Raw genomic sequence first — 12,074 nt, 5'->3', positions numbered from 1 at the left:
ATATGTATATATACTATTCTAGAAGCGACATGTCATGTTTGGTGAGTCTAGCTCTTATTATTTACCAAAATTGCTCAATTTCGATATAGATTTTTATCGATTACTTGGAAACGGTTCAAGTTATCGAATATCGGAAACAATCTCGATCTGCGCGGGCATTAGGTAGACCTACAGCTAAAATTTCAAGACTCTTATAGGTTCTGAGATCCTTGCGTTCATACATACGGACAGACGGACGGACGGACGGACATGGCTAGATCGACTAGGCTATTGATGCTTATCAAGAATATATATATACTTAATGAGGTCGGAGATGCTTCCTCCTGCCTGTTACATACATTTGCACAAATACAATATACCCTGATTACCCATTTTTAATGGGTTCAGGGTATAATAAATTAAAAATCTCGCAAAAACTGAATGAAGAAAGTAACTCTTGCTATCAGTTAATACCTATACCCGATCAAAGGCTAGTAGATGCTTGAATATATGTCAACTCTGATATCCTATCCTCCGCTGTCTACTTGCAGCCCTTTTAATTTAGCATAGTCCAGGAAAATGGGTGTTGTACTGTGTGTTGTTGGGTTTGCGGATGCCCATTTATTCAGCTGGCATACAATTAAATTTGCATTTCTTTCATTTTTGTTTTTTCGCTTACACCTGGCGAAAGTACCTGCAGAGTGGCCAACATGCTATCCCAGACCCTTGCCTCTCCACGCAGCATCACCTTCATGACTTTTAGCTGATTAACATTTGCGCTTCTCTTTTGTGCTCTTGTGCTCGAGGGAAATGCAATTTTCCTGCCAAAGTAAAAAAGTAACAGCAGCAAGTGGCAACCTTTATGTAAATTTACACCCACCATATATGGCGGGTATACTTATGTGCATACTTATATAAAAGTAGGAGCTACTTGCGGAATGTTGGGGTCGGGACTGCCAACGTGTATATGTGCTAAAAGCACAATAAACATTAATTTTTCTTATTTCTTACGTTTTGTTTCAGTTTTGCCTGTTGCCAGCTGTGCATATTTTGGCACTTGGTTAAGTAATGGTCGCTTCACTAAGAACCCCTGATAAAAAAAGCAAATAAAAAAAAAAGTAAACTAGTTGGAAACTCATTTATAACAGAGATGCTGAGATTTTAAATTGAAAAAACTACAACAAAAAAAAGAAAGAAAAGCTATAGTCGACACGCCGAAGATCAAACACTCTTTTTTACATTTAGGTTACAAATGCAGTAGAGAAAATGCATATGTAAAGAAAAATGTGAAGCCCATAATTGCTGAGTTTGGTGAAAATATCTTGAAAAAAACAGAATATATTTAGAGTTTAATCAAGATATTCTAAAAAATAACTTTTGACCGATCTATATTATGATAGATATATGATTCAGTAGTCTGAGCCGACAGATTCCGATAAATACCGACTGTACACAAATAATGTTTTATAAGGATATTGATAAGGATATATAAGGATATTGATATTGATATTGATCAAGAATATATATGCGTTACACAGCTCATTGCAAAAATTATAATACCCTCTACAGGAGTATAAAATTGACAAACAGAAAATCAAATCAAGTTAAAATGTTCCTCATTAATCTATATACCCTTGCGATACAAGAGTCTTTCGGCCGGACAGCCTCTCTGATGGATGCCCTGAACCTAGCATGAAAATGTCTTACCTCATTTTGTTTGAGTTGGATAATAATTTTCTTAAAATTTGTACATTTCTAGCTGGATATTAAATATCTGTATCCTTCTGTGCATTAAATATAAATAATCATAATTCTTCTCGAAATATAGTCTCTGTTTTATAAAATTGACATGAAGTCAGCTACTGATATGTATATGTTCTACGAGATACCCTTTAAGTCAAAGTCATTTAACTTCTTGACCATTTAGTGCAAGGCAATTAACTGGTGCTCGCATATTTTATGAGCAAATATCAAATTTCAAAAGGCTTCTAATTGGCCTTAAGCCTTACAAAATTAATTGATTGTTCAAATTAGCTGTAAATTCGTAGACAAACTTGGGTTTGCAATTCAAGCTGTAATTAATTGGCTTGAAAGCCAATACGTCTGTGTACATACAATTATTCAAAAGTGTGTAAATCTTATAAGTTCATGATATCTGACTATTTAATATGTTAGCATATTCTTCATATTGAAAGTGTTTTCATTTTCAATTCATGGCCCTATTTTAATTTCTAATTGTTCGAAATTAAATAAATTGTTGCAGCTGGGATATGCATTGGGGAAACCGCATACCTCTGTGCCTAAATTATTAATTAATACATTTGCTGATCAACTAAAACGCACGCAACCGCATTGTCTGCTGAACTTAAGTTGAAATGCGAGCTAAATGCAAAATTTTGTAAGATTCGTGTGGTGAAATCTTTATGGAATTTACTCAAAAAGTGTATGTGTGTGTATATACATAAGCATAAGTATTAACGCACTCTTGTATTTAGTGCAAAAGTTTTTAAAGCATAAGCCAACACGCGAGCTATTAAAGGGATAAGCAAAACTTTGTGGATAATATTTACACGGAAATACACATTAGTTATTGTACAGCCATTTGAGAGCATGAATCTTTTCACAGGAGACACAGAGACACATATGAATCCTCCTATCTATACATGTTACCTATTTAAATAATAATGCTATAATAGATTTCAGCGGGATGCACTTTTTAATTGTGGGTTGTCCGGGTGTCATATCTAATTTAGTCTTCTTTAAGATTGTAAGCTAAATATACACCTAATTTTGTTTTTACACGGTTTTGATTTAACACGGTTTGAAATAAAAACGAGAAAGAAGTGCTATCTTCGGCACACCGAAGATTTAATACCCTTGCAGACCCAACCTTTTCAAAATGCTTATCTAAGCAAAATGCCCGTAACTAAGAAGCACAGGGAAAATAGTTAATGCCGAGTATGGTTAAGATATCATGAAAAACAAAACAGGTTTCCGTACAACAACTTAATTTTCGACCGATCGTTCCTATGGCAGCTATATGATATAGTAGCCCGATGTGAATAAGATTTTGCAAAAGTGGAGGGAGCATAGTAAAACTAATAAATGCCGAGTTTGGTCAAGATATCTTGAAAAACAAAAAAAATTCCATACAACAGCATAATTTTCGACCGATCGTTCCTATGGCAGCTATATGATATAGTTGTCCGATCTTAATAGGATTTTGCATATATATGGGGAGCGTAGTAAAACTAATAAATACCGAGTTTGGTCAAGATATCTTGAAACACATAAAAATTTTCCATACAAAAACTTAATTTTCGACCGATCTTTCCTATGGCAGCTATATGATATAGTTGTCCGATCTTAATAGGATTTTGCATATATATGGGGAGCGTAGTAAAACTAATAAATACCGAGTTTGGTCAAGATATCTTGAAAAACATAAAAATTTTCCATACAAAAACTTAATTTTCGACCGATCGTTCCTATGGCAGCTATATGATATAGTTGTCCGATCTTAATAGGATTTTGCATATATATGGGGAGCGTAGTAAAACTAATAAATACCAAGTTTAGTCAAGATTACTTTATAAACAAAAATGTTTTTCATACAAGAACCTACTTTTCGACCGATCGTTCCTATGGCAGCTATATGATATAGTGGTCCGATCCAGCTGGTTCTGACATATGAACTGCGTGCAACAAAAAGAGGGACTTCTGCAAAGTTTCATAAAGATAGCTTTAAAACTGAGAGACTAGTTCGCATAGAAACAGACAGACGGACAGACGGACAGACGGACATGGCTATATCAACTCGGCTGTTGATACTGATCAAGAATATATATACTTTATGGGGTCGGAGATGTCTCCTTCTATGCGTTACACATTTCACGACAAAATTATAATACCCTCTGCAAGGGTATAAAAAAGTTACATTTTTTAACCCGATTTTAAACCATTTAGCACAATTTAAAATCATTTGGGCTTAAATTTTTGTTGTCAAATTTAATTTTTGTAAAATATATTCTTATCACAAATTAAGGTGAATTCCCTTTTTGTGCATACAAGTAAATTAACTTGTCAGAGCAATTGAAATGTGTTAATATTTTGACAACTATCAATGCAATCAGACGTGTTTGGTGAAGAAATTATATATATAGGTGATAGGTGAATTTGTTTTTCGAACATTACCTTAAATTAAATTTTAACGTATTAATATGAAAGGTCAGCTAAAAATATTTTATATTTATTCAGTTATTTATATTTTTATACCCTGAACCCATTGAAAATGGGTAAAAAGGGTATAATGTTTTTGTGCAAATGTATGTAACAGGCTAAAGGAAGCATCTCCGACCCCATAAAGTATATATATTCTTGATCAGCATCAATAGCCGAGTCGATTTAGCTACGTCCGTCTGTCTGTCCGTTCGTCTGTCCGTCCGTCCGTCTGTCCGCTTTTACGTATGTATGAACGCAAGGATCTCAGAACCTATAAGCGCTAGAGAAATCTAGCTGTATGGACCTCCTAGTGCCCGCGCAGATCGAGTTTGTTTCCGATATTTGATAACTTGCCCCGTTTCCAAGTAATCGATAAAAATCGATATCGAAATCCTGTTTTTGAGCAAATTGGGTAAATAATAAGAGTCACCAAACTTGATATGTTGCTTCTAGAATAATATATATATATCAAGTATATTTCATTTTATACATATCGCCACCTCCCCACCCAAAAGCTGTAAATCAAGTCAACAAGTTAATTATCCAACTTGTATTGCCCATCAATTTAAGACACAATTTATATGCAATTTTCTTTTTGAAAATACACAAATATTCTATATTCTATTCTACAATAAGATGTACTCTCGAAAATTTCATTAAGATCGGTTAAGAAACCCAAAAGTTATATGTTTTGGTTGCGCACGTGACAGCGAAAGCTAGCGCAAGTTCCACGAATTTCTGTATACATGTACAGATACACATTCATGCGCATCTGCTTTGAATTTTATCAACAGCATTGCAATTGCGATTGTATTGACTTCTGTGCTGCTATTTTAATTCTTATTTTCTCATTAAGAATAATAAATGGTGTAGCTGTTGGGTAGAGGCGGCGGAAGGTGGTGCGGTTGGTTGTGAGTTCGTACCCTGCTAAGGGAATAATTTTTTTTTTTATTTTAATTTTTCTTTATTACTACTTAAGCAAACAAGCGCGTAGCGCGAACTGCATTTAGTGTTGAAAGAAGAAAGTCAGGGTATCACCTAGTCGGGAGCTCCGACTAGAACCATTTACTTGTTTCATACTTGCGGGTAGAATTTCCCAAATCGCTTAAACACGTATTTATTAAGTTCTTATGTAGAGCTCTGAAAATATGTTTAAAGCAAATCGGACTAAGCGTAAAACTTCACTAAACAAGTCTTAGAATCGGACTTTTAATCGAGGATGCTTTGATTCTGCGAAAAATGAGAAACACGTCTCAAATGATTTTTCATAAAGATCACTGAAAATTAATTTGAGCGCGAAACGTCATCCATCAAATCTTTGACCCCCATTTCCACCAAGGAGGAATACATTTTTGGAAAAGTATGAAACACCCCTAGTTGAACAAAAATTTTTGAAATTGAGTTTACGGCCGATCGAATGTTAAACAAAAAGGGTTCATGCAAACGTTTTTCGCGATTTTTCCATACTTGAGTGGAATTACCCGAAACCCCGTCTTAACGTGCACCTTCATCGTATAAGGTAGCTACTGTGAAAATTTCAGCTTCCTAGCCCTTACGGTTTGGACTGTGCGTTGATCACCAATCAGTCAGTCAATAAGTCAGTCAGTCAGTCAGTCAGTCAGGACAAACAGTTTTATATATAAAGATTAAATAAAATAACTATGAATGCTTGTTCTTAAAAAATCATTGTTTTTAACTAATTTAAACAGGTTTTAGAAATAAGGAACCAATCACCTATTTTTGCATAGGATCAATGTTTTTTTTTTACACGGTTTTTATTAAACGGTTTTTTCTGAAACCAATCTACCGTGTTAAAACAGAATTAGGTGTATATATATAAAAGTTGTCCATAATATGACCAACTTGACGTTTAACAGCGCAGACGTGTAATAAAAGTATTTAAGCGCTGAAGGAAACTGGCCTAGAGTAGTCAAAATAAATTGGTTGAAAATATAAGGAACAACTTGTTTGTTCAATTCGATATCCAGACCTAGAGGCCGCTAAGCTATCGACTAAGTATCTTAAAGTTGCCAAATAGCCAACATTTTCCATAAATTTAGCTTTTAATGACTCGTATATGTGTTGGAGCAGAATCTAGATCAGACCAATATATCATAGTTAACTATGCTATTAATCCTATCGGTCGAACAGAGAGTTGTATTGAAACCTGTCTATTCAAGATATCATTTACAGGCTTTACACGTACAAGTTTCACTATACTTCTACAATTTTAGCAAAATCCTGTCATTAGTTCATATAGGAAGAACCGCACGAAAAATGATTGCATACCATATGGCCATTATAAATCGGTCGGCAATAAAGCATTGCACTTCCAAGTCATATTGTGTACAAGGGTATTTAATCTTCGGCGTGTCGAAGAAAGTTTTTTTATTTTGTTGTTTCTTTTAACAAAATATGCAAAGTAGCTGCACAAACACGCGTGTAATGCGTTATTGATGATCAAACACACACATGCCGGCACACTGAATATTTTCTTTCCTTGGGTCCAACACAATGCACACATTGTAGCTAAGATTCTTATTACGGGAATTGCTCAGTTTTGCAGCTTTTTAGCAGTAGGTAAAGTCTGAACTCTGAGCGCGCCAACGACGACCGCCTGTTTTAATCCTCCCCCCTGCATCACCACCCCTTAACACCCGTTCTGGCAATCTGCGGCGAATTGTCCGCTCAACTGTATTCCACGCGGCCACCAGGTCACATCCCACATTCCAGGGTTACTAGGGAATTTTGAGAAAGCGTAGGATGCGAAGCAGCCGCAGGAGCCGGAAGATGCCATCCTGACAGCTGCAGCAGCATCAGCAGCAGCGGGCGGACAAAACAAAAGGCAGCCGCGCTTTCAGCAGTTGCACTTTAGTTTGCACTTTTCGCTTTCTTTGCATAAATTTTCGCGCGACCAGGCACAAACTGAGTTTACTCTAGTGCAAAAATGAGCACGCACAAAAATATAAGTATACATAATGGCCAGAGGGGGGTTGGTGTTGTGTATATATAGTCCAGATATAAGCACGGCTGTGCAAGATTTGCTGTTGAATTTTTTGTAAGCCCAACACAACAAAGGCATAATGGAAAACGCCAACAGAGCGCAATTAAGTATGCTAGGCATGATGGCAACGGCAACCTCAAATGGACTAATAGTTGGCAGATACGGATACATACACACATGCACCCACTTAGTAGATAGAGATACAATTTCGAGAACAAAGACCTTCAGGGCCAATCACAAATGAACAGAATGATGCAAGCATGTGACTCCGACTGCGACTCTGACTGTGACTTTGGTTGCGACTGTGCCTGATTGTTGACACAGGCTTGGGCGTGGCAATGGCAGCTGCCAAGGCAACTTGTTCATAAACATGGATCGTAAAGTTTGTTGGGCATCCAGCGACAACAACAACAACCACAAAGCCAACATCGATGCACTCAGTTGAATCTGCAACTAAAAACCGACAAGAGAAATGTTGCGCTAGCTTGGTATATCTTTCAGATACTTGGTTTCAGCGCTTCATAACTTACAAATAGCTGATTTCGAGCTAAAAGTGTATAATGCGCTCAAGAGATTCGCTTTTTATGTTCTTGACACCAATTGCTCTCGCTAGAAAAGGAGGATGAATATTTAACTTTATTAATTTACATACAACGATGTTGAAATTATGCTTAAAAATAGAAGAAATTGTGAATTGTGACGAACTAAATCAATAAGCAAATAAAAACATTGAAAATGTCTGCTGGACTTGAACCGGTCACGCTTGTTATCCCGACGCTCAGACAGGAGCGGAGATGCTTCACACTTTTTGCTAGAATTAGTTACGCGAATTTTCGCCTCAAAACTTATTTTCTAAGATTTTATGAACACTCATTGAAGAACTTAATATATAATTTTAATATTTATTTAAGGTAGGTTTTTGATTAAGAAATAAACTAACTGCAATGCCATTTAGCTTTAAATACATACACATTTATAAGGGGTGCAGAAAATGCTTATACTCTTTTTTAAAAAATAAAATTAATTAGCTGCAGCTTTGATGTTAAGGCTCATCTGAATTCCCTGCTCGCGCTGCAATCATAATTATATATATATATATATTTTCTGTTGGTCGTAATTAACTTTTACAGCGGGCCAAACAAAATTTTGAGTGCGCTTAAAGGGTTTCCCATTTGACTCTGCGCAAACATCTAGACGACGACGTGGTCATTTGTGTACCCTAAATTTGTAAATGGCTTAAACGTCTTTATTAGTTTTAGGCAAATGTATGTAAAACATTTCACATCGTACTCTAAACATTGCAGTTATACTCAAAGAGTCCTGCCAAAGGGAGAAGAATCACAACACAGTCGATGCATATTTTCATGTGTGTGTGTGTTTTTTTAAATACTGCTGACGGAGTATCTTATAGTCGAGCAATCGCGACTAGAGAGCTCTTGTTTACTTGCAGAGAACTAATTTTCCTTCTTTTTTGCCACTTCCAGGTCAATAGAGACATTGCGTGCCGAAACACCTGAGGAATTCTATGCGCTGAAAGAGGCACAAAATATGAACGACCCCGATGACAGCCAACTCAATGCGGTACACCAAACAGCAGTTTCTGCGACAAGGGATAGAGAAGGGGGCGATGAGCACCAGCTGCAACTGAAGAAACTCAAGTTCAAGCGGGAGATTCACGCTCTGACGCTCGAGGGTTCCGACGTGGCACGCGGCTACTGCTCCTGCGACGAACAGTGGACTAACTCGTCCTCACCCACATCCACAACTGCATCGGCGACCATATCGCCCACGCTGACGACCAGAAATGCCAACGCCAAAGCTGGTGGCGGCGGCGGCCATAACGGCGGCAACAGAAACGGCAACGGAAACGGAAATGGGAACGGTATTGTTAAAATGGCGACATTGAAACAGCGCAGCTCTGCCGCCAACGCTGCCGGCTTACGATTGAAGCAGCAGCATCATGTGCGCTTTTCCGACGAGAAAAACTTCTCGGATTAAGCCGAAAGTACTCGTTAATTACTAGACTGCACCTAATCTCTGTTTAGCTTTAAGCAACATTTTCATAGGTTAAGAGGAAACGATTAAAAATTTAAAAAAACTCTGAAAATCGGAATATATTAAAGCATTGTTAAGCATAAGATTTGAAATGCAAAATGTAGTCAAAATTTATAGAACTTAAGCTCTTGTAAATAAAGTCAAAGTGTTAATCAATGTTAGTGTTTAGTAACTAATTAAATCTGTTGTGAACTATAAGCATATGCATAAATATATATACACACATAAATATAACAATATAGAGCATCTGTAAGCTATATATATGTATAAATATCAGTCATTCTTGTCGTTAAGTATAGCACAACATTTTTTCTACCAATCAGCAAGAGTAATTAGTTAATATGAAAAAAAAAATCCGAAAGATTATTAATCTTTTCAAATAAATGTGTCACTAAATTGACGATTTGGAGAGCACAGTCAAGAGTTTGAAAATATTAAAATAAAATATTAGCATTCAACCATGTAAATAATACTAGTTAAAAGTGAAAGCTCTCTAGACATAAAAGAGAAGCAAAATAATGAAAACTAAAAGAATGTGGTACTATTTACTTCAAGTAAAAAAAAGGAAAAACCAAAAACAAAATATCCAAAATGCATACAATTAAAGTATACAACAATGGCTCAATATAAATTGCATTCAAAACAAACATTAACACAATTATAATACTTCAAAGCAAATCAAAGGTCTATTATTTAACGCAAATGCTGAAATCAATGAAATAAACGACAGCCTGCAACAAAAACTAATTTTATTATTATTTAATGTGTTCGCTTTAAATTGAAATTTTATAGCGGGCAATAAATTATGCAATACATACATTTTAATGTTTATATAAATTGCAACCAACCCTGGAAAATCCAGAAAGAATTAATTCAGCTAATAACAGAAAAAGCACTGGAATGAAAAAAGAGAATTAAGAACAAAAAAGGACTGGTATACAAAATTAATTACCCTTATAAAACCTTATAAGCCCTATTAAACACATTTCAAGTGATTTGTTTGTAAATTAATGTAATACACTTTTTACACCGTTTACCCATAAAGTAACTAAAATATAAACGTAAGAATAAAAAAAAACATATTTGTGACGCGCTTCATTCTACTCCAATCCAAAAATAATTAAGCTTATTATTTTTTTTAAAATTATTTAATTAATTTTTTAAACGGACACAACTTACTCGAAAATAATATATATATAACGTATTTATGGCAAAATTTATAATCGTCTAGTTATATATATACAAAAATTATAAATTTAGGTCGTAATAATGAAAAATCAACCGATGGAAACAAAGTGCGTAAAATAAACAACTAAAACAACAATAAATTGCAGTACTGAATGTTAATCCTTCTTTATTTATATAAAATAGTTTGTCCTCATTAACTGAATAACTGAGCGGTGACCCGTAAGAGAGCTACGAAGCCGAAATTTACACTGAAGCTTCCTTTTGGGTCGAAAGTCTGCACAAACAAACGGAATACAGAAAACGCTGAACAAAGTTTCTTTGAAAAACATCTGATATTACGAGCTTTATAGTCTGATTTCACTATGCTCAGCATTTCTTACATTTACAAACTTCACATTCAGCGATTGCATTAAAAAAGTGTCAGTTTTCGGAAAAATATGAAGAGCAGAAATACCGCTTTATTAAATAAACAGTTGATCGGTTTGACTCGTTTGTCCTCAACGTTCGTTGAAATATCAGCTGTTTGGGGTAATGATATTATCATACATATGTTTCATAACATCGATATGAAATTCGATAAGTCATCGCAAAGTGGTTCAATTCTATTAGCAATTGTCAATTTTAATATTTGTTTTGTAATTTGTTATTATTCACAAAGCGAAAATGAATGATAATAAATTTGAAAACAACAAAGATGTGGAAAATAATGAATGGGAAAGTTAAGAAAAGTAATTAAAACGTACAAGCGATTGAGTAGAATAGCTGGTTAAGCTCAAAATATATTAGGGGCTTGAGAAGTATTTTCTATTCTTTAATTCATGCGAGAAGATTTATAAGAAGAAAAATTAATATTAGTATCGAGAGCAGTGATTACCTTACAATTTGATTGCTTTGGGAAAAAGTACACGTGGAGTGTGTTTGAATGTAAAGAGCCCCGGCGTAAGATCTCAGTTGACGCGAGAGTTGTGATATTTATAAATTTCATTTCCAGATTGATGGATAATTAATAAATTGCGTTACTGGGGAATATGGTGAAAACGTGAAGTAGACGTGCGGGGTGGCCAATAAAAGTCGAGCTCTGAATATATAGAAAAATCGCCACCTTTTTGTTATAAGATAGGGCTGTATAAAATTATTCATCACTGAATCCAAGAGTGGTTCAGTTCACCTTGGAACTGGTAGTTCGAAAGACCTTTGAATGAACAATATGAGGTGTGCTTACATTTAATTATTTTTGTTTAACGTTTCCTAAAACATGTATCTTCGAAATGGTATAGCCTGCATTGAGGGTCATTATCCCTGAGAAAATAAATAAGTGTTCAAATGCAAGGCTAATTTTTTACGGTTATTTTGTATGGGGTTATCAGCGAGGTTGCGGCACTGTTGTACAAATAACTCAAAAACTTTCTGATCAACCAAACCTAACATCTCAACGCCTTGGCTTAACCGATTTATAAGCAGATATTAGAAAAAAATGAATGTAGGCAGTAAAAAATTAAGTTTTTTACAATTCCGCATACATATTTATTTGGTTTTGTGCTTCAAAAAATAAATAAATGCATTTATTAGTGAATAATTACAGCTCCAGAACCAAGTTCCAAAAATCAACGCAAAGTTACCATCGCTC

General features: G+C 35.2%; 1 protein-coding gene across 3 annotated transcripts in view; it reads left to right on the top strand.

Annotated features, from left to right (window-relative positions):
* Nucleotides 1-8,830, top strand: part of Nlg4 (Neuroligin 4) — a 90,556-nt gene extending 81,726 nt beyond the window's left edge. The window contains exon 12 of one of the 3 annotated variants that reach the window (XM_064679573.1): nt 8,689-8,830. Coding sequence is in view for 1 of the 3 variants with exons in the window: in XM_064679575.1 (XP_064535645.1) it covers nt 8,689-8,696 (8 nt within the window). In the remaining 2 variants the exon portion in view is untranslated. Of the gene's footprint in view, nt 1-1,002; nt 1,066-8,688 lie in introns of those variants that run through there. The other 2 variants (XM_064679575.1, XM_064679574.1) reach the window with 2 other exon arrangements.
* The last annotated feature ends 3,244 nt before the right edge of the window (nt 8,831-12,074 follow it).

The sequence above is a fragment of the Drosophila montana genome, unplaced genomic scaffold (assembly GCF_035044405.1).
Source record: "Drosophila montana isolate Dmon_TW-CO22-7 unplaced genomic scaffold, ASM3504440v1 contig_203_1, whole genome shotgun sequence".
Classification (NCBI taxonomy): domain Eukaryota; kingdom Metazoa; phylum Arthropoda; class Insecta; order Diptera; family Drosophilidae; genus Drosophila; species Drosophila montana.
This window is presented reverse-complemented; position numbering and strand designations above follow the sequence as displayed.